The 19,185-nt window shown below is 35.3% G+C and overlaps 1 protein-coding gene across 1 annotated transcript; it reads left to right on the top strand.

The window, feature by feature from the left end:
* Positions 1-894: 894 nt before the first annotated feature.
* Positions 895-19,160, top strand: fxyd5 (FXYD domain containing ion transport regulator 5). Its single transcript, XM_060888992.1, has 9 exons — positions 895-1,054; positions 8,657-8,702; positions 9,371-9,445; positions 10,503-10,661; positions 12,512-12,592; positions 13,160-13,189; positions 13,799-13,873; positions 15,709-15,754; positions 18,322-19,160. Exons 1-9 carry the CDS (start codon positions 1,043-1,045, stop codon positions 18,344-18,346), a joined length of 549 nt encoding a protein of 182 aa, XP_060744975.1. The 5' UTR covers positions 895-1,042; the 3' UTR covers positions 18,347-19,160.
* Positions 19,161-19,185: the final 25 nt, after the last annotated feature.

A 19,185-nucleotide genomic window follows, 5' to 3' on the forward strand; every position in this document is an offset into this window, starting at 1 on the left:
AAGCTGAAAAACAAATGCTAACCAGCTTCGAACGAGGGCTCATAGGTTGAAGAGAAGGAATAATTACTGTGAGAACTTATTATAATTAATAATATTATGTTGCGTAATATTATATTGAAGATAAAACATTCCTTTTTAATACTGATAGACAAAGGATGGATGAAAGAATGCAAGGGAGAAACAAATTATTATGTTGAAGTAAAAGGTCTGAGAAAAAAAATCACTCACATAAATCTTTGTATAATGTTAAACATTTTGTACTTTTACAAAAATGTTCTGTAAAGCTGCTTTGAGACGATGTCCAAGTGCTATACGAATAAATTTCAAATGAATTGAAAAATGATTGACATTTTGACAGCTGTTATCCGATTACAAGCTGACCCGATTAGGCATGCGTCCATTTCACTAGAGCATAAATATTGGTCAAAAGGACATTTTACTGTGTCAGAAAGTCAGTAGAAAAGCTACAGTAGAAAGCGTTTAGGTGTCTGTAGAGTTTTATTACTGATATGATGGTCAAAGCATTTTGATATTGGCTTGTTGCTAATACACTGTAACCACAACAAAATCTAATGGGTTTTCCCAGAACACTCCCAGATAAGCTACCTAATCTAACAGCAAGTTGAATAAATGTATGAATTGGACTAAAAATGCAACTTATCATCAGTTAGAGGGAGTTGTCTTGGCATAATGTAGAAAAAATGCAGGATAACTATTTCTTACTCCAAGCTTAGTTACATGTAGAACACAGACATGCACACAGCCACAGTGTCTCTTCTTCCAACACAAACACATTCGCAATGTCAGAGAGAGCATGTGACCTGGGCACAGACTGGCAGACAAAGGCTGATGCTGGTGGAGTAAAAGAGTGCGGGTGGGCTGAACAGAATGTATTACGAGTGCCAGAAAGAGTGAAAAAAAAAAAACACGAGGTGAAAAAAAGGAAGTAGAAAGAGAAGGGTGTGGCCAAACTACGGTTTGATTTTGCAGCATCTGGACTGTTGGACGCTGAAACCTGAAACTGACACACAACCTTTTCAGCATGGAAACTAAGGTAAGCTAAAAGTTTGTTGGATTTGAGAAATGAGAGAGCAAAAAAAAAAAACACAACAAATGTTTAGATTGCAAAGAGGGTGAATAAAATAAGAAGTCATTGAGCATCATGGCTGTAGAGTCTGAAACACACACGTGCTCCATTGTTCTGAGGTCAGATCCTCCTAACGTTCCTACCTGTTTCTACTATTGTGGCACTAACATTGCTAACAGGCCAGTTCTAACTCTGTGAATAAAGAGAAATGTTTTCATGTAGCTTATATTGTGACTAAAATCCACAGATCAGTATATAAATCAATATATCATCCTTTCATCTTTCAGTGAAAAGCGAAGCATTTTGTCAGCAAGATGCTCTGTCCTCCATCTTATATTCTAACATGCTTGGGCTGCTTTGCACAAAATGATTTGATCATAAAGAAAATGATTTAAAAGAATAGTAAAACAGTAGATCCATCTAGTTATATAATCTTATTTTGAATTTAAGGCTAAATGCTTGATTTTACAGCATATGACAGCATAGATTGATTGTCATCTGACATACTGTACACTATTACAAGTGAAAATTTGTGACATCACATTTGAACATTTTTGGTATTTTCTTAAATACATTTAATAGCTGCACATTTTCCATACTTATTCTTATTGCCTTTGTAGTGATCGTTGTTTTCCTTAGAGAAAGCACTTACCCCTAATCTCCCAGTGAATTATTTAGTAATTACAGTATGTACAATATATTAATTATTAACTACAATGATTGTTCAATATTTTTCAGTAACTAAAGTGAAACCGAGTTTTGTGGAAATGTTTTGGAGTTATAAATGTGTGGATATCTGGAGGTCTTGGGTCATTGAATAAACAAACAAACAAACAAACAAACAAACAAACTAGTAAATAAATAAATAAATAAATCCACAGTTCCCATCTGTGTAAATTCCTTTTACAAACAGAATTTTGCAATTTCAATTATTCAAATATGAGATTATTATTCATATTTAAATATTATTTAAACGTGTTCAATAATATTTTATCCGCTTAGAGCCATAGAGCTTTTAAATCCTAAGTTTCCACTCACATAGCATCATTTATCTGCCTATGTTCGTTGTTATTTTCCTTTCTGCTTGCTGCACGCTAACTGCTCTTTAATCATGTTTGCACTTGATTAAAAAGGCAGAATCTTCTATTCTTTTAACTGCTCACTGACTAAAGAAGATGCTACCATGTATTAAGGTACAGAAACCGAGATGAGAGACATGCTGAAGAATGGCATGTTTTGAGTGAAAATCTTTCTCAGAGTGTTTCTATTAGACAATTTATCATTTGCAGGAGTGTTTTAATTTATAAAACACTTGCTTGGTTTTGCTTCCAGGCTTTGGAGATAATATTATTGTCACACTGCTAGTATGTAGATGTTAGATATAAAGTGTAATATTTGCAAGCAAATCCTTGTGAAACCGGAACTGCAACGCTTCATTTAACGGTTTCATCGGCTTCCTCTCAAAATCACTTACATCAGTGGCCACTTTTACCAGAAATGGATGAGGTCAAGTTATTTTTATTTCAATTCACACCGGAAATGTGACTGAAGATTTAGATCACTAATGTGCATGAAAGAAAAGCCTGTGATAAGGATAAACTCCATGAGATGACATGAAGAAACAACATTAAGAAGAAACAGACTCAATAGTGAACTCAACCTCTTCTGAGTTACACCAAATAGTATGAATATAATCATTTCATCCTTAAAATATAGAAGTATAAAAGAGTAAAATACTAAAGTGCAGCGCTGAATGTTTGCCCCAACAGTCAGACATGATTACATGCAACCAAGTAGTCAGAGTGATACCTCGCCAGGATTGAAACACCTTCATGAGAACTGATTGAGTTTGGCCTGAAGGTAATTTCGATTTGGGTGATATAAAGCTAAAATAATATTTAAGCAGTATAAAGGAAAAACAACCAAGTAAATGCTTAAATCGAACTATATTCTTGTTGTATTTTGAAATATCTTGTGCACATACACAGTGCAGTGGTGTAAATGTGATGACTTGTGCAGAATTTTCATTCACACTATATGTAATACTATATGTTCAGACTGTATGTAATATTTGAATCGGTCTGCAATGCTTGGGGTCTATATAAACAGTACATTGCAACATCTGCAATCAGATTAACCAAAATGGTCACATGTAAACATATATAGTCATGCATGCCATGGATTGGGTCCACTTGTTTCACCAAATCAATAGAAGGTTCTTCTAACTGATCAGCATTATCAGATGATTAAGGGTTTCAGTCCTGATGCGGTGGTCTATTCCACCCCATCAACAGGGCATTTGGCTACGTGTTTTTATTTTTTCAAAAATGATTAAGACGGTTGTGTTCAACTTCTTAATGTGGACATCAAAACAGATTTCAGTTATTCTGCTGAAGCCAGCTAGAGCAAATTGAGTATGGCTTATTGAACAATTTAGACTCAGAACATAAGAATAGCTTATTTCAATGTGTATTAAGCATTAATCTGTCAGCAAAGATCATAGAAAATATTAATCTTTTGTCCAAGCAAAACACTTCAACAAGGTTTTTTTTTTTACAAATTCTGTCACAAACAAGTGTGAATTCAGAGGCATAACAACATTTAGGAATCCAGTTAGTTCTGACAAAACACAAGACATGCTGGTTGACAGATACTGTATGTTGTGATAGCTGCTGGTGGATAAATTATGTCTGAATGCACACAAGATAAAATGAAATCTTTACTGGGACACATACTCAAGTTCCTCATTTAGGATTACAATAACAAGTGATCATGAATAAAGCCAATATTTGTCAGTAATATTATATATATTTGTAGCTAAAAGTCTAGAAGAGCTGTGACCATTGCCTGATGTATTCCCAATGTCATTCACTGCATGTGTTTGAATAACCTCAAAAGTGTTACGGAAAATGAGGATGAAACAGGGGCTGCCATTTAGAAACATTTTAATCATGCATGATCCCATATTTGGGGCACGGTGGCTTAGTGGTTAGCACGTTCACCTCACACCTCCAGGGTCGGGGTTCGATTCCCGCCTCCACCTTGTGTGTGTGGAGTTTGCATGTTCTCCCCGTGCCTCGGGGGTTTCCTCCGGGTACTCCGGTTTCCTCCCCCGGTCCAAAGACATGCATGGTAGGTTGATTGGCATCTCTGGAAAATTGTCCGTAGTGTGTGATTGCGTGAGTGAATGAGAGTGTGTGTGTGCCCTGCGATGGGTTGGCACTCCGTCCAGGGTGTATCCTGCCTTGATGCCCGATGACGCCCCGTGAGCCGAGGTAGTTCAGATAAGCGGTAGAAGATGAATGAATGAATGAATGATCCCATATTTATCATATCTCTAATGTAAAAAGAATAATATTCCAGATTAAATACCTATTCCAGCTTAATTGAGCATGTAGAAGAGTCTACTCACAGGTTAACTCTAATTACACTGAAATAGATAGTACTTTTTCAGAATTTGATTCTTAAATCTTTCTTTTTAGCCTTATTTACTATTTTTTATTTCACCATTTACAAAGAAAATGAAAATCCTTGCATTCCCAGTTTCTATAACTGAACTGTAGTGTAAAATTCCATACATACTTACACAATTCCAAACATACTTCCATTGAGCACCTATTTCCACTTGCCAAAATATTAAAAAAAATTAACAAACCTGTCTTCTGTTTTTTTCGAAGCTAAAAAATAAATAGGTGTTACGAGAACTAAATACGCAAAATAAACATTCAACAGGCGCACATGATGACTAACAACAGTAGATGGAAGTTAAACATTGACACCTCTGTTGGACAGGAGAAAGTACAACTGGTATAACAACATGATCGATTGTCCATTAAGAACAAGATTGAAAGAAAAAAGAAAAAAAAAAAGGATTGACATACAAGATCCATAGAAATTTACATTTTATTCTAGTGTTTTATAGGACTGATGAACTCTCAACCATTCAAAATAATTATATTACATATTCATATATATTTTTACTTTAAATGAATTGTAGTACAAATATACATGAACCTTTTAACACATACAATTCTAGCAGGATGAAGTCACTAGAAAACCAGTGGCATTCCATCTGCACCAGAATCAGTTTTTCTGCAAAGCCACTTGTGAATGGTTCATTAAGTCACATGACAGGTCATCATCCAACCATTTTTCTTAGATATTTATTAAAACAAACAAATTCACTGCATTGTTTAGGCATCAGTTCGGGTATCATGTAGTCAGAGTAGCAACATGTATTCTCCACAAAGACATAGCTTTTAGCCTCTACAAATCTATCAGTCTTTGACAGATACCAAAATGTACTTCTTATCACCAAAATATAATATTTTAAATCAGATAAAATCCAAAGTAATCTGATAAAGAATTTAATGTAATAATAAGGGTGCATGCATACTGATAATCTTAAATATTTTGGATGCCAAAATTTTTACATGTGCAAAGACAACCAAAACCTCAGATGCTAGGCCAACAGGGCTCAGAAATGCACTGAAAATGCAAAACACTTGCAGGTGGTGCATGAACTAGTATAAATACCCCATAAATACACAGAAGTAAATGAGGGTTATCAAGAAATACTGTAGGTGAGTTCAGTAGGAGGGTAAGTGAGAGTGAGATAATGTCTGGACTGGATTGTATTGTGGATTCGTAATGGCTCCTGGATTAGTGGTGGATTTAGATGTTACAAATGCTAGAAAAGCAGTAACACCATAGTCTTGAAGAGGAGCAACATTATACTGTATATAATTTACAACTGAAAAAAAGTTCAAAATAAATATTTGTCAAGAAAATAAATGATAAGAAATATCATTTCTTGTAGTAAGGAATACAAGATGATGTCCACAAAAGGGTGGTGTGATATGATGTAACCATTACCACCCTGAGGTAGATTATTGTCCTATAACAGTATGTGTAAATACATATATGTAAAATATATTTACATTTGATGTACATTTGAATATACATTCAAAGTCAAAATTTGACATAGGCTAAAGTAGGCCTAGGCTAAAAATATTCAGTCTCAGTTTTTCAAAACTCCACTGTCATGAACTAATAGTTCAGACAGATGTAAATCCAGCTTAGGTCTTTTATTAATGGAGCATGCAGACAAATTCAAATCGTCAGACAAGATCAGGGGCAAAAGCAGGCCAGGTCTGGAGATCTACATGCAGTGCAAACTAGGCTAGGGCAAAACACTAAAATTAAGAAACTTGCAAGGTCAGCTTACTAGGATAGTAAAGACAGAAAGAGAACAGGCTCAGTACAAAAGGTGGGTCAACACTGTGCAATGCTTTGCACAGAACTAAAACTCATGATGGTGTAGATACAAAAACTTATTAAAGGTTGAACTGGAAACATGTGGGAGACAACCACTAACAATACAAGGGCAGAGACAGGACACAAACCAATGCAAAATACATATGGCAATGTAAACACACAGGACAAACACAGAAGTGGATGCAATAAGGCTACAGACTGAACACTTCTATATGGAGTGAATTGATAGGGAGATCCCACACATTTTGTTATCATCTATTTCTTTTTCACATTACTAGTCATTTTAAAACAATTACTAATAAACAATCAATTGAAAAAATTGCTAAAGATTTATTTAAGCTTTAATTCAATACATTAGAATCCAATAGGCCCCAAGTTGCCTACACCAAGCTGACATTCTGGAAAATTACAGAAATTGATGGAAAGACTTTTAGAAGCCTAAGATTTGCCAATCACAATTATAAGGAGTTAACACGAGCACACTTTTGGCAATAAAAAGGCAGACTGCTAGAGATTTCCTTTGGCACTGTGAGAACTTTAGTTTCCAAACAACTAAAAGTAACACAAGCATCTTAACTGTAGGCAAATATATTTTTTTAAAGTTTGGGGCCACAATGACAATGCATCACTCAGAACAGAGGCGCAAAATACTCCTAGGGATGAACAAACTTTGGCCAGAAAGACTCACTGAATCTGAAGACAACAACAAAGCAACTGATAAGGGAGTAGGACACCTCAGGTGCAGAATTATATACAACTAGCATTAAGCCTGAGTTTCACCAAGTTTGCACGTGATCACCAGTGTATTGGTGGAGTATTCTCTGGTCAGAGGAAACAAAAATGTGGTCACAACAGCAATGATCCTCAGCCTATCTCTACAGTACTAACAAAACAACTTAAAGACAACAAAGTGAAAGTAATGGAGTGACCATCACAAAGCCCTGACCTGAATCTTATAGAAACTTGAGGCCCAAAAACCCTACTGAGTTACACCAGTTCTGTCTGAAGAGGCAGAATTTCCTGCAAAGTATTGTGTGACGCTTGTGGAAGGCAACCTCAAGGATTCAGGTTCAAGCCAAAAAGGAAACAACAACATCAATAATACTAACATATTTGTATAAACTATTGGCAGAACGAACATTTGGTGGTAAATAAAAGCTGAAATAAATGTTCAAGTATTAATTCGAAAAGATCTCTTATGGAAAATAGGTGCCTTAATAAACATAGGAAACAGATCATCTATAACATATAAAACAGTGATGGCTGAATAACATTGATTCTTGTTACAGTGCTACCTGCCAAGGGGTGGGGTAAAATAGGCAGCAAGTTAACAGTTAGTTCCTGCAGTTGATGTGTTGAAAAAAGAAAAAATGGGCAAGAATCTGAGTGAATTTAAGAAGAAGCCTTTATTATTTTACTGATAAGAAGCCTTTATTATTATTATTATCGCCACATATACATTACAGCCCAGTGGAATTCTTTTCTTCACATACCCCAACTGAGGAGGTTGGGGTCAGAGTGCAGGGGTAGCTATGATACAGTGCCCCTTGAGCAGGGAGGGTGGAGGGCCTTGCTCAAGGGCCCAGCAGTGGCAGCCTGGCTGTGGCTGTCCGATCAACAACCCAGAGCCTTAACCAGTTGAGCCACCACTGCCCCCTAACAAAGGGCTGTGAAGACTAGACTGTGGGATGTGGGATGTGGGATGTTCCTGGTATGCAGTGTTTAGTACTTAAAGGTACTCTAAGACTACATATAAAACAAGTTAGTTTATTATTATTTACATTTTAACAACTGTAAAAAATCATTCCAGCTTGTCATGTTAGAGAGAAAGCATAAAGTCCAAAGACTTTCCTGTGTTGGAAAACTGATAAATAACTGACACTGGAGAATCCTTCCATAAATAGTAAATAAATGTCTTCTTACAGAAAGGTTCGTCGTATCACGATTGCATGTTATTCTTTCACAGCACTTATTCAACACAACAATTTAGACATTTGTTATTACCTTTCGATCACATGATCATCCTCCATATGAGGCCATACGAATGAGTTGTTACGACAGAAATGAGCAATTTATTATAAACTTTTGATCTAAATTAGAGCTAGCACATATTGTGACAAGTGGCTTTTGAGAATTCAAGAGAATTGTGGTATAATAAGGAAAAAAAAGCCAGAGATTTTCTAAAATGTAATCAGAAAACTGAGGTTTATGGAAATATGACTGAAGCACATAGTTCTATTAGAGTAGCTGTGTACAGTATTTCCATGATTATGAGTGTGTTACTTTTTACAGAAAATCTGGGAAGGAAGTGTACTATTACTGTTCTTCTACTTCAGAGGTGAGTCATCAACATACTCCACCTCATTGTATTTATTCTGTGTCTGTATTTGTCTCTCGATTGCTAATTCTAGGAAATCTCTCTAACACATTTTCCTTCCTCGTCTTTTCCTTCCTTTTACATAAAGCTCAGATTGTATGATCATCATTTGTTCTCTCTAAAAGAAAAGAAGATATGGAAATTTCAGAAATGTGTTAAGTGGACCAGCCATTTTCATGACAATTCTTCTTTGTGTGATGGTTTAAGATTGAAACGATCCTTTTACTGTATAACACAGGAACCGAAATCACATCACTATTATGTCAGCAGTCAGATACATTTGCATCCACTTGAGAATAGCTGGTTTTATTTTTTTATCCAAAAGCTGGAAGAGCAATAAGAGTTCTTATTGTTCCTTTTCTCCTAATGTATCATAATGGCATAATTATTGAATTTCTTTTCTTTTCTTTTTTCTCTTTTCTTTTCTTGGTGATGCAGCATTTGGGAAATCTTTAAACTCCAAACTCACACTTTTTCCATTTGCATGAATTATCATAAAGAATTTAATGGTTTTCTTGGTAGCCAGTGGGTTTCCACCTGCCTTGGGAAATTTTAGGCACTTAGAATGCACAATTATATAATTATACAAGTACTGAGGTTTCTCACATGTTTATTCCATCATTCCAAAGCATATGCTGGTGGAAATGTTTCACTCTCGCCGGATGTCCAACCTTCACTTACCACAAACGTTACAGCCGACACAGGTAATTTTTCTCATTTCCCATTGCCCGACTGCCTTACAAAGCAATTGTACAGTAAATTACTTTTATATGTTACTGCAGAATTACCTGTATCAATATAGGGTGATGTTCAGAGTTACCAATTTTAGTTCAAATTGTATGTCAATAGACATGCAGGAAAACATAAAATAAAACATCATAAATATTAATAATCTTATACACATAGGAGAAAAAGACAATTATGAAACCAAACATCTACGATGTCAGAAGAAAGTAATAAACTGTACAGTTACTTGTGGCTGGTGCCCGTTTGGCATTGGTAACCTTAAGCGTTTTACCTTTAAAAATTGGACCTGGATATGTTGTGCATTAAAAATGATTTACAGTACAAAACTGTATGTATCTTTCCAGTTAATATTTAAAGGTAGAACAAAATGCACTATACTTGGTAAAAGATACAGTAAGTACTATAGTAAGTACCACCCCAATAACAAGTAAAGGCCAGACTAGCCTATTTGAAAATTTTCCTGAGCTGAAAATTGCTGTCCACCAACATTGATAACATAATTTGATAGTTGGAGAAATTTTGCATTGAGGATTGAAAGAAAAAAAAAGCTAATTTTTTGAAAAAAATAAAAAAAAAAAGCTCACAACCCAAGTCTGCAATTGCTGCAGAAAGAAAGTTTGCACTGAATTTTCTCAGAATTAAAAAAAGTCTTCTTAATTTATAAGTACACAACTACCTTTCAATTAAGATTTTTTTTATAACTAAGAGTATATCTTAATATTTAACATTTTATTTTTGTAGACAGTTACTTCTAAATTTCAAAATTTGTCAAAAACTCAGTCAGTTCTAAATTTGACGCTACAAAACAGCAAAAATGGAGCAAGTTGGTGGTGAATACTTTCTGGATAATACACTATTATTACTGTATCTCAAATTAGCAATAGGATATTGATTAGACTTCTAGACTTCTCACTACTTCTCTGAATATGCCCCATATTGATATGGTCTGTGTATCCATTAAATGTAGTCTGCATGCAATAATTAAGATTTCTAAAATCTCTTGCACATTCCCAGATGGAGAGAAAACAACCAAATTTGGTACAACTACATCACCCTTTGATATCACTCGCACTATTGAGATAGCAGACATGAAAACAAACACTATTGCGGTGCATTCGGAGGACTTGGAAAATGATGAAAACACAACCAGTATCAGTATGGAAACAACACTAGGTAATGTCATCAATCCTGTTTTAATGATTCATTTAAAATGCTTTACTAATCAAGACCAGATACAGTGGGAGAAACTAGAGGTGGCTAAAGGTTATCAGGGAAATTGGTAAATATGGTAGATCTACTTACACATCAGTATTGTAATTCAGATGACAGGAGTAAACACTGATTCCTCTTATACCATGCCAAGGAAAGCATGCCAAGGATTGCTTTTTTTTTTAAATGAATGTAGAATTACCTTTTATGAAACCACATTCTGTTGGAAAAAGAAAGAAAATAAAACCCAAAAAGATGATACTACTACTATTAATAATAATAATAAAATTGGCATGTATTACATTAGCATGTAGCAATTAAAGAACATATCTCTGTGAACTACATAACCCCTATGGTCATCAACATGATAATTGTGGGTGGAATAGCGCAACATTTGCATACAGGAGAACATCAATTCAGCCTGAGGACTAAGTGAACTAAAATAACAAAACAAAGCAAGCACTTTTAGTTGTTATTTTAGCTTTATTTTATACTAGAAAATATCTTTTGCAACTCTGGATATGGGTATATGTTCTAAATGTAGAAAATATATGCACACACAGTTGAATTGTACAGATGTGGCCTTTAAAAAAGCCCGTCTCGGAGAGAAGAATGCCGCGAGGACTTCAGGTAAGTTCAGGTGACCAAGACAGTACAAATATGTTAGCACAGGTTCAGTGATTCAGATACAATATACAGTAGATTCATTAGCCTTGGCTGGCATTCTTTGAGCTCACCTTTTGCTTGCTATTTAAATTTTTTTTAATTGCTTTACCCTATGATAGCATGTCCAAAGGTTTTCTATTTCTTTATGCCACAGCAATTTACCAATAGCAATATTCATTCACATTCAATCATAATATCTATACAGTAGCTAGCATAGTAGCTAAACAATCATCCACTCACCAGGCTTTCTTTTATTCTCTCTGTTGAAGTTGATAAGCGAAAAATACACCTCTGTCCTGAAGACTTTCCCAAACGATTTACTGTACTTACTGTTACAAACCTCTAATTCTGGAGACACCAAAAATGCTACGTAAGCATCTCCATGCTAAAAACATTTACATTTAAAAACCTCATTATATCAACAATTACATGTTTTTTTGTAATGTGATACATCCATTAAATGAACAATAAAAAGATGTTACTCTAAAAGCAATGAGGAATGAGCGCATTCATGTAAACCTGTGGCATTTCCTATTCAGCAGATCAGAGAGGTGTAAACCTGCCCAAGTCCTTTTTAATGACCACTGATAACAAAAATATGTTTTTCAGTAAGTGTTTAGAAGGCTATGAGATCCTGTAGGAAAATAAAACAGGGTGACTGTCACTCTGTAGTGCATACCAAGGGCACTTGTAACTCAAAAACTAATTAGCAGGTAATTAGAAAAGTGTTCAACCCTCGTTGCATGTTGAGAGGCTTAAAGATATGTAGGATTTCTGATACTATGCATTATGGCATGCCATTAAACTGAGCATATTCTCTCAGAGAGGCACGTCATTGAAATATATTAAAAATCAATTTGAAAGACAGGTCAGAAAGAAAATGAGTGCACCTGGAAATTAATTAGAAGTAATTATGGAAGGATCCATATGAGTGCGATAAGAGGACTGTACCTTGCAGGCGAAGAGTCTAATGAGAGCTGGATATCTCCATGCATTGTGAACATGCTTCCCCTTTTTTTAAGGAAGGAAAATTTGTTCCACACATATAAAATGAGCTGGAAAAAAGTAATTTGTTTTGCCATTTTTTTGTTTTCAGTACATTCAGTGGTTTCTCTCACACAGTAACTGTATTTCTCTTAACCTTGCAGCTCCACCGGCCACCAGTTTAACAACAAACAGCCAAAGAACCAATGGTTCTAAAACAACCGTGGTATGGGAAATCAAACGGGGTAAAGTGAATTAAACTTAGCCTCTCTCTCTCTCTCTCTCTCTCTCTCTCTCTCTCTCTCTCTCTCTCTCTCTCTCTCTCTCTCTCCCCCTTTCTCTCTCTCTTTCTCCCCCCCTTTCACTCTCTTTCTCTCTCTCTCTCTCTCTCTCTCTCTCTCTCTCTCTCCCCCTTTCTCTCTCTCTTTCTCCCCCCCTTTCACTCTCTCTTTCTCTCTCTCTCTCTCTCCCCCCCTCTCTCTTTTACTCTCTCTTCCCCCCCCCTGTCTGAAGTTATTTTAATTTCTTTAGTTTTGCACTAAAGCCACACATCTAATGTAGCAAACAATTAAGGAAAGCTTATTGCTCCCAATTTCATATCAAGCAAACTGCATATCTCAATCATTGAGCCTGGATGCAAAATTGTATGTTAGAAGTGATTTAGACAAAAATATAGTTCTAATTGCATTAGCATATTTATTATGCTTTTACGTGTTATTATTGTGCCTGATGATGTGAGAGTAATTTTAAGCTGTAAGTAATTACATTTGCTGTACAGTTGTAACAATTCTGATGTGGTATTTTCTCCACAGATGAAAAGTGGGACAAACCTTTCAAATATGGTAAGAGTACAACATTTATTTATTTATTTTTGTTTGTTTGTTTGTTTGTTTGTTCCTTTGTTTATTCATTTAATCTGTAGCATATATTGTACCCTTTTGTTAGAATATCACACACTTAAACATTTAGTATTGAGTCACACTACAGGATTAACATTGCATTTATAATTTTACACAACGACAACATAGAAAACTGAAAAACGAAGCCTTTGAACCTTCAGTTCATTGCTTTTATGTTATTTGATCTTTTCTATCACTTGATTGCTTATCGATCTGGCACAGAAGGTTCTCTATAAATACTTACCATATAATGAAAGACATACTGAAAACGTCAAAGCAGGAAAGGTGTACTGTTTGTGTGTTTTTTTTATTTGCTTTTTCAATTATTAAAAAACTATTTATTCTACATTCATGCATATGTTAAAAGACCTGGACAAAAATCAAACATGTTATAATCTTAGTTAAAGCTGATTTTCTCAAATTGACATTCAGAATTGATTAAACATTATTTTTTTTGTTTTGGACTAGTGTTTTTTTTAAAATGAACTTGTTTTGTTCAAAGTTTATGATTGTGAACATGTGTTTTGTCTTCGTTGTTGTTTCTTCTTACAGATTATAGCTCTCTGAGGACAGCGGGGCTAACTATAGCTGCTGTGCTCTTCGTGTTAGGCATCATGGTGATTTCCTGTGAGTAATTCCCCAAGTTTCTGATATGATCTTCTAATATAATTGTCATAATGTTCTACAGTTAATCAGCCAATTATAGTTGGGTCTCATTTATTAATGCTTTAGTGAGGTTGTGTGTAAATGTTTGAATAAGACATAACAGTCTAAAAGTCTCTGCCAGACAGACAAACATTTCAGAAACATTAATTTTATTAATACTCACATGTATATGTACAGTCATAGCTCATTTGCATGTAGTGACATACACAAACATCAGTAAATATTAAGATTATTAGCCCCAATACAACTGAATATGTCTGTCATCTTAGTATGCAAAAAGCACAAAGTTTAAAAATATGAATAGGGATCTCTTGCATGGTCACCATTTCATGACAGAAAGGTGTTCTATCTGTCGCTGGGAGATAGTGAGTGTATGTAATCCAAAAGAGCAAAATTAGCTGTGTTGTCTGTGTGTGAGTGACAGTATAAGTTTCCCCTGTCAATCAGAGTGACAGTAGTACATTCAAAAGATGCAATGGCTCGGAAGACACACGTGCTAGAGTTCAACCTTTCCAGATGGTAGCTTTCCTGTTATAGGTGCAGATATTTGATGAAAATTTGCAAACAAGCAAATAATAGAGAAAAAGTAGGAAGGAGGGAAGATTTTTAGAAAATGTGATATCTGACTTTAGTCAGCTATTTAACTTTATCTCACAAATAAACTGAGGAGGCTAAAAGTGATGCTGACTAATATACAGTGGATTTGGAAAGCATTCAGACCCCCTTCACTATGATAATTTTGTTGTCTTTTTTTTCTCATTAATCTATACTCAGTAGCCCAAAATCATGAAAAGTGAAAACAGAATTTTAGAAAAGTCTGTAAATTTATTAAAAAGAAATAACTTAAATATCACATGTACATACTGTAATTATTCAGACCCTTTACTCAGCACCTTTGACAGCAGCAGTTACACAGATTCAATTCTTTTTGTGTACGAGGCAACAAAGTTTTGCACACTGGGTTGGTGGACTTTCTGTCATTCTTCTTCACAAATCCTCTCAAGCTTGGTCAGGTTGGATGGGGACCGCCAGTTGATAGCCATTTTCATGCCTGTCCTGAATGTCCAATAAGGTTCAAGTCAGGGTTCTGGATGGGTCACTCTAGGACATTCAAAATGTTGACGCTGGGTGACCAACCAGCTCTCTGAAGAGTCCTAGTTTAGAATTCCACATCTTCCATTTGAGAATTATGGAGTCCACTGTGCTCTTGGGAATCTTTATTAGAGCAGAAATTTTTTGTAGCCTTCCCTAGATCTGGGCCTTGCAACAATCCTGTCTCTGAGCTCTGCAGGCAATTCCTCAGTAACCTCATGGTTTGTTTTTTTCTCTGAAATGCATTTCCAGCTGTGAGTTCTTCTATTGAGAGGTGTTTCCCTTTCCAGATCATGTCCAATCAATTAGATTTACCATGCACGGTTCAAATCAAGGTGCTGAAACCTCTCGGCAACGATCCAAAGAAATGGGATTCATCTGAGCTAAATTTCATGTGTTGTTGCAAAGGGTCTGAATACTTATGTGCATGAGATATTTCAGTATTTTCAGTATCTTTTTAATAAATTTACAGACATTTATTGTGTTTTTAATTTGTTATTATGGGGTAGATTAATGAGGGGGAAAAAATGTGAACAATTGTAGTATCAGGCTGCAACATAAAATTGGGTAGAAGGTCTGAATACTTTCTGAATTCACTGTATGAATAAAATTAGAACTTTTTTCTCAAACTTATTTTTTTTTTTTCACAAGATTTTAATGTAAAAAATGCCTATTTCTGTCATTTTCTCTTTATATAATCCAAGGTGGCAAAGTCAGATGTGGCCGCTGTTGTAACGCAGGCAAAGGAAGGTAAGTGTGTCAGATTTTGTGTGTAGGCAGATATTATATCTTGATGGAAACCAAATGTCATATATCAGAAAATATGACATATTTTAACTTGTGGGGACTTTTGGTTGGTTACCATGAGGACCTTTATTATTTTCCTGAAAACTGCAGCTAATAATGTGTAGTACCCAGTGTTGGCCTGAAATTCAGGTAAATTGTAGTGATTTTAGTTTCCTCTAGACTCCAGTCTTTGCTGAAGCAAAGAGAGTCTGTCAAGTATTTGATGCTTTGTGCGTAAAATATCAACAAAGCAGCTGCTGTTCTATGTACTGTGCACAACTCTTTGGCTGAATACAATAGACATGTTGCTATTATGGCTTGCGGCATCAATTTGAAGACAATAAAAATATGGGAAAACATTTTCATTCAGCAATTACTGTCAAAACAGATGGAAAGATAGGAAGCAAGACAAACAGTGCAAAAAATATAATATATACTTTATTTTTCCCAATAGAAATCGATCAGTAATACATTTGTTAAGGTTTTGACTGCAGCAATCAATTGCAATTTAGTTAGAGCTTTATTGCAAGTCTTGTTTTTGGTTTAATCATTGGTTTGATTATTTCTATCAGATGTGTTAAATTAAGTAAAGCAAGAGTAATGAAAGAATAACTAGTCTATATATGAGACTACTACAAACAAAGCTTATGGTTGTTTTCTTTTAAACAGTTTGAATATTGGCATTGATTGGTCAGTCGTAATGATCTTGTTTTTATACCAGCTAAAATTCTATTAAATAAATAGAATTTTAGTTCCAGAAGTCTACATCTCTTGCCTGAACTACTGTTAAGAGTGTTTATGAATGCTAATGAATGAATGTTCTCTAGGTTTAGTTGGTGAATTGGTGTCAATGCTGATAAAAAAAATCTATAATGTTACTTGGCAGATGATATAACAATATATTTAGTAGTTCACTAAATAAGACTTCTTTGAGAAGATGTTGTCTCTGTAGGCATCTTAGTGGTGTCTATGACACAAAACCACAGCTATCCAGAGCAGTTAAATATAATTAAAGCTTTAAGCTGACAGTTTACCATTGTTCACATTATGTCAGGCTGACATGGGCTGGCATGACAAGAGCATAAGGCCATCCATTAAAAAAAGAAGCAATTATGTCATTTGAACAATGTGAGGCAGAGATAATAATATGTTCCACATGCTATTTTCCAGAGAGTTGGAGAGATTGAAAAGGTGCTAAAATGCCAAATCAGCATTTATCATTGTAGTATTGTGAATGCTGCTCCGTCCTTCCTCTGCTCCAGAGGAGCTGCTGAACTACACATAACTATCAAAGATCTCAATTGTGAATTACAGTATAAATATGTTTACATATAATTTTTTTTTCTTATATGTAACACAAAAGGAAATATCAGTAACATTCTAGAGCTTTTTCTATTTGTGACTTTTGTTGACTATATTGTTAGACCTTTTTTATAACGCAAGGTAGAATGTGAGAACATTTTAAAAAGAAGTGAAAATACATACGATTTCAAGTTTATAAGGCATTATCAGTCATAAATGTATGGAGGTTTGGGTAAGCATGTATGTCACGCATGTAAACTTTGAGAAAAAATACTCTACACATATACAGTACATCCTGTATATACTGTAGGCAAAAGCATGTGAATTCTTGACCATCACACCCATATGACAGCCATCCCTAATTTTTTTTTTTGTAGTGTTGCAATTTCTAAGAATCCCAAATCTTCTCTAGCATGACAAAGCCCCTGTGTGCGAATTAAGGTCCATGACGAAATGTTTTTACAAGACTGTTGTGGAAGAACTCAAGTGTCCTTCGCAGAGCTCTGAACTCAACCCCTCTGAACACCTTTGGGATGAACTGGAACAATGACTGCACCACATACCTCCTCAATCTTACAACATCGGTGCCTGATCAAACTAACGCTCTTGTAGCTGAATGAACACAAATCCCCACAGCCATGCGCCAACATCTAGAGGAAAGCTTTCTGAGAAGAGTGGAGATAATTTTTACTGGGAAAGGGGAACTACAGTAAAAGTAAAACTAAAAATAAAAAACTAACATACTTTTGACAAGATACTGTATTTCAGTTCAGTTCAAAGTTTTCAGAAACAAAGAGGTTTTCCGAGGATACAGAGCAAATAGTAATAATAATAATAATAATAATAATAATAATAATAATAATAATATTTAAAGCAGATTTCAGATTCTTTAATAATTATTGCATTATTATTATTCAGCACTGTATCATGAGCATTGGAGTGTTAAAAAATATCACACATGATTTAAAAATAAACCAAAATCTGTGTTAAAATCTATCAGTTAAAGAAAAAAGTAAACATAACACTCAACTAATGTGTGTGTGCCCTGCGATGGGTTGGCACTCCATCCAGGGTGTATCCTGCCTTGATGCCCAATGACGCCTGAGATAGGCACAGGCTCCCTGTGACCCGAGGTAGTTCGGATAAGCGGTAGAAGATGAATGAATGAATGAACACTCAACTAATAGTGTGTTCATGGATGTAATGTGTGTGATGTGTTCTGTTTTCAGATCATATGAGGTGACCAGAATGTAACTCAGCAGACGAGCAGCAGCATCCGACAGACATCCAGACCCGTTTGCACTGCATGCCGTGTGTGTTTGTGTGTGTGTGTCATAATAATAATTATGAATAGAAGAACATGTAAAGATTTTCTGCCTATCCCCAGTAATCAAGCTTTGCTACCTGTGCATGTACCTGTATATTTTCACAATGTAAACCTGACTTCCTGGTTTGTAACAAAAGAAGTGCGGGAGAATAGGGACGTGTGCCATCATGCTGGAAAGGGCATCCACTCCCTTCCAGACAAACCACACACACCTCTGACTAACACATCTCTGACACACACACATCTATGAATGTTTGACTTTGTCTGCTGTCACACCTTTTACACTGCTCCATGTCTGTGTTTCCTTCCATAACACACTGCATTTATCAGTCTTATTTATTGGAAAAAAAAACGTGGATTTTGTGGCTCAAAAGTGCCCTCAAGAGGCCTAAAATTCATTTTGGCACAAAAGCAACATTTCAGAGTGTCAAAGAAGGAAATAAAGCTATTTTATTTGGATGAGGTCATTATTTGTTTTCAGTGAGTCTTGAATCCCATGACTGGTCTCCCAACCTATTAAGGACTTGTCAATACTTGTTCACTGCTTCAGAGCTTGTAGGAAAAAAAGACTCTTTTTACAGGTTACGAAACTTCACTAGGGCACAAAGGGTGACTGTAAACAATGGAAAACAGGAACATGCTGACGGCAGACAACAGCTATCATCGTTGTAATCTTAGTACTGGATATTTCCATGACTAAAAGAGAAAACATGTTGAAATGTTATAAACATGTCCAAAAACTCAGCTGGCTTGTTCGGAGGTTTGA

Source organism: Tachysurus vachellii, chromosome 15, assembly GCF_030014155.1.
Source record: "Tachysurus vachellii isolate PV-2020 chromosome 15, HZAU_Pvac_v1, whole genome shotgun sequence".
Lineage (NCBI taxonomy): Eukaryota > Metazoa > Chordata > Actinopteri > Siluriformes > Bagridae > Tachysurus > Tachysurus vachellii.

What these genes read in the sequence shown, in the direction of transcription:
- fxyd5 (XM_060888992.1), top strand. An exon ending in GGTATGGGAAATCAAACGGG is followed by an intron (nt 12,593 to 13,159) that starts GTAAAGTGAATT and finishes TTTTCTCCACAG; the next exon opens with ATGAAAAGTGGGACAAACCT. An exon ending in AGGCATCATGGTGATTTCCT is followed by an intron (nt 13,874 to 15,708) that starts GTGAGTAATTCC and finishes ATATAATCCAAG; the next exon opens with GTGGCAAAGTCAGATGTGGC.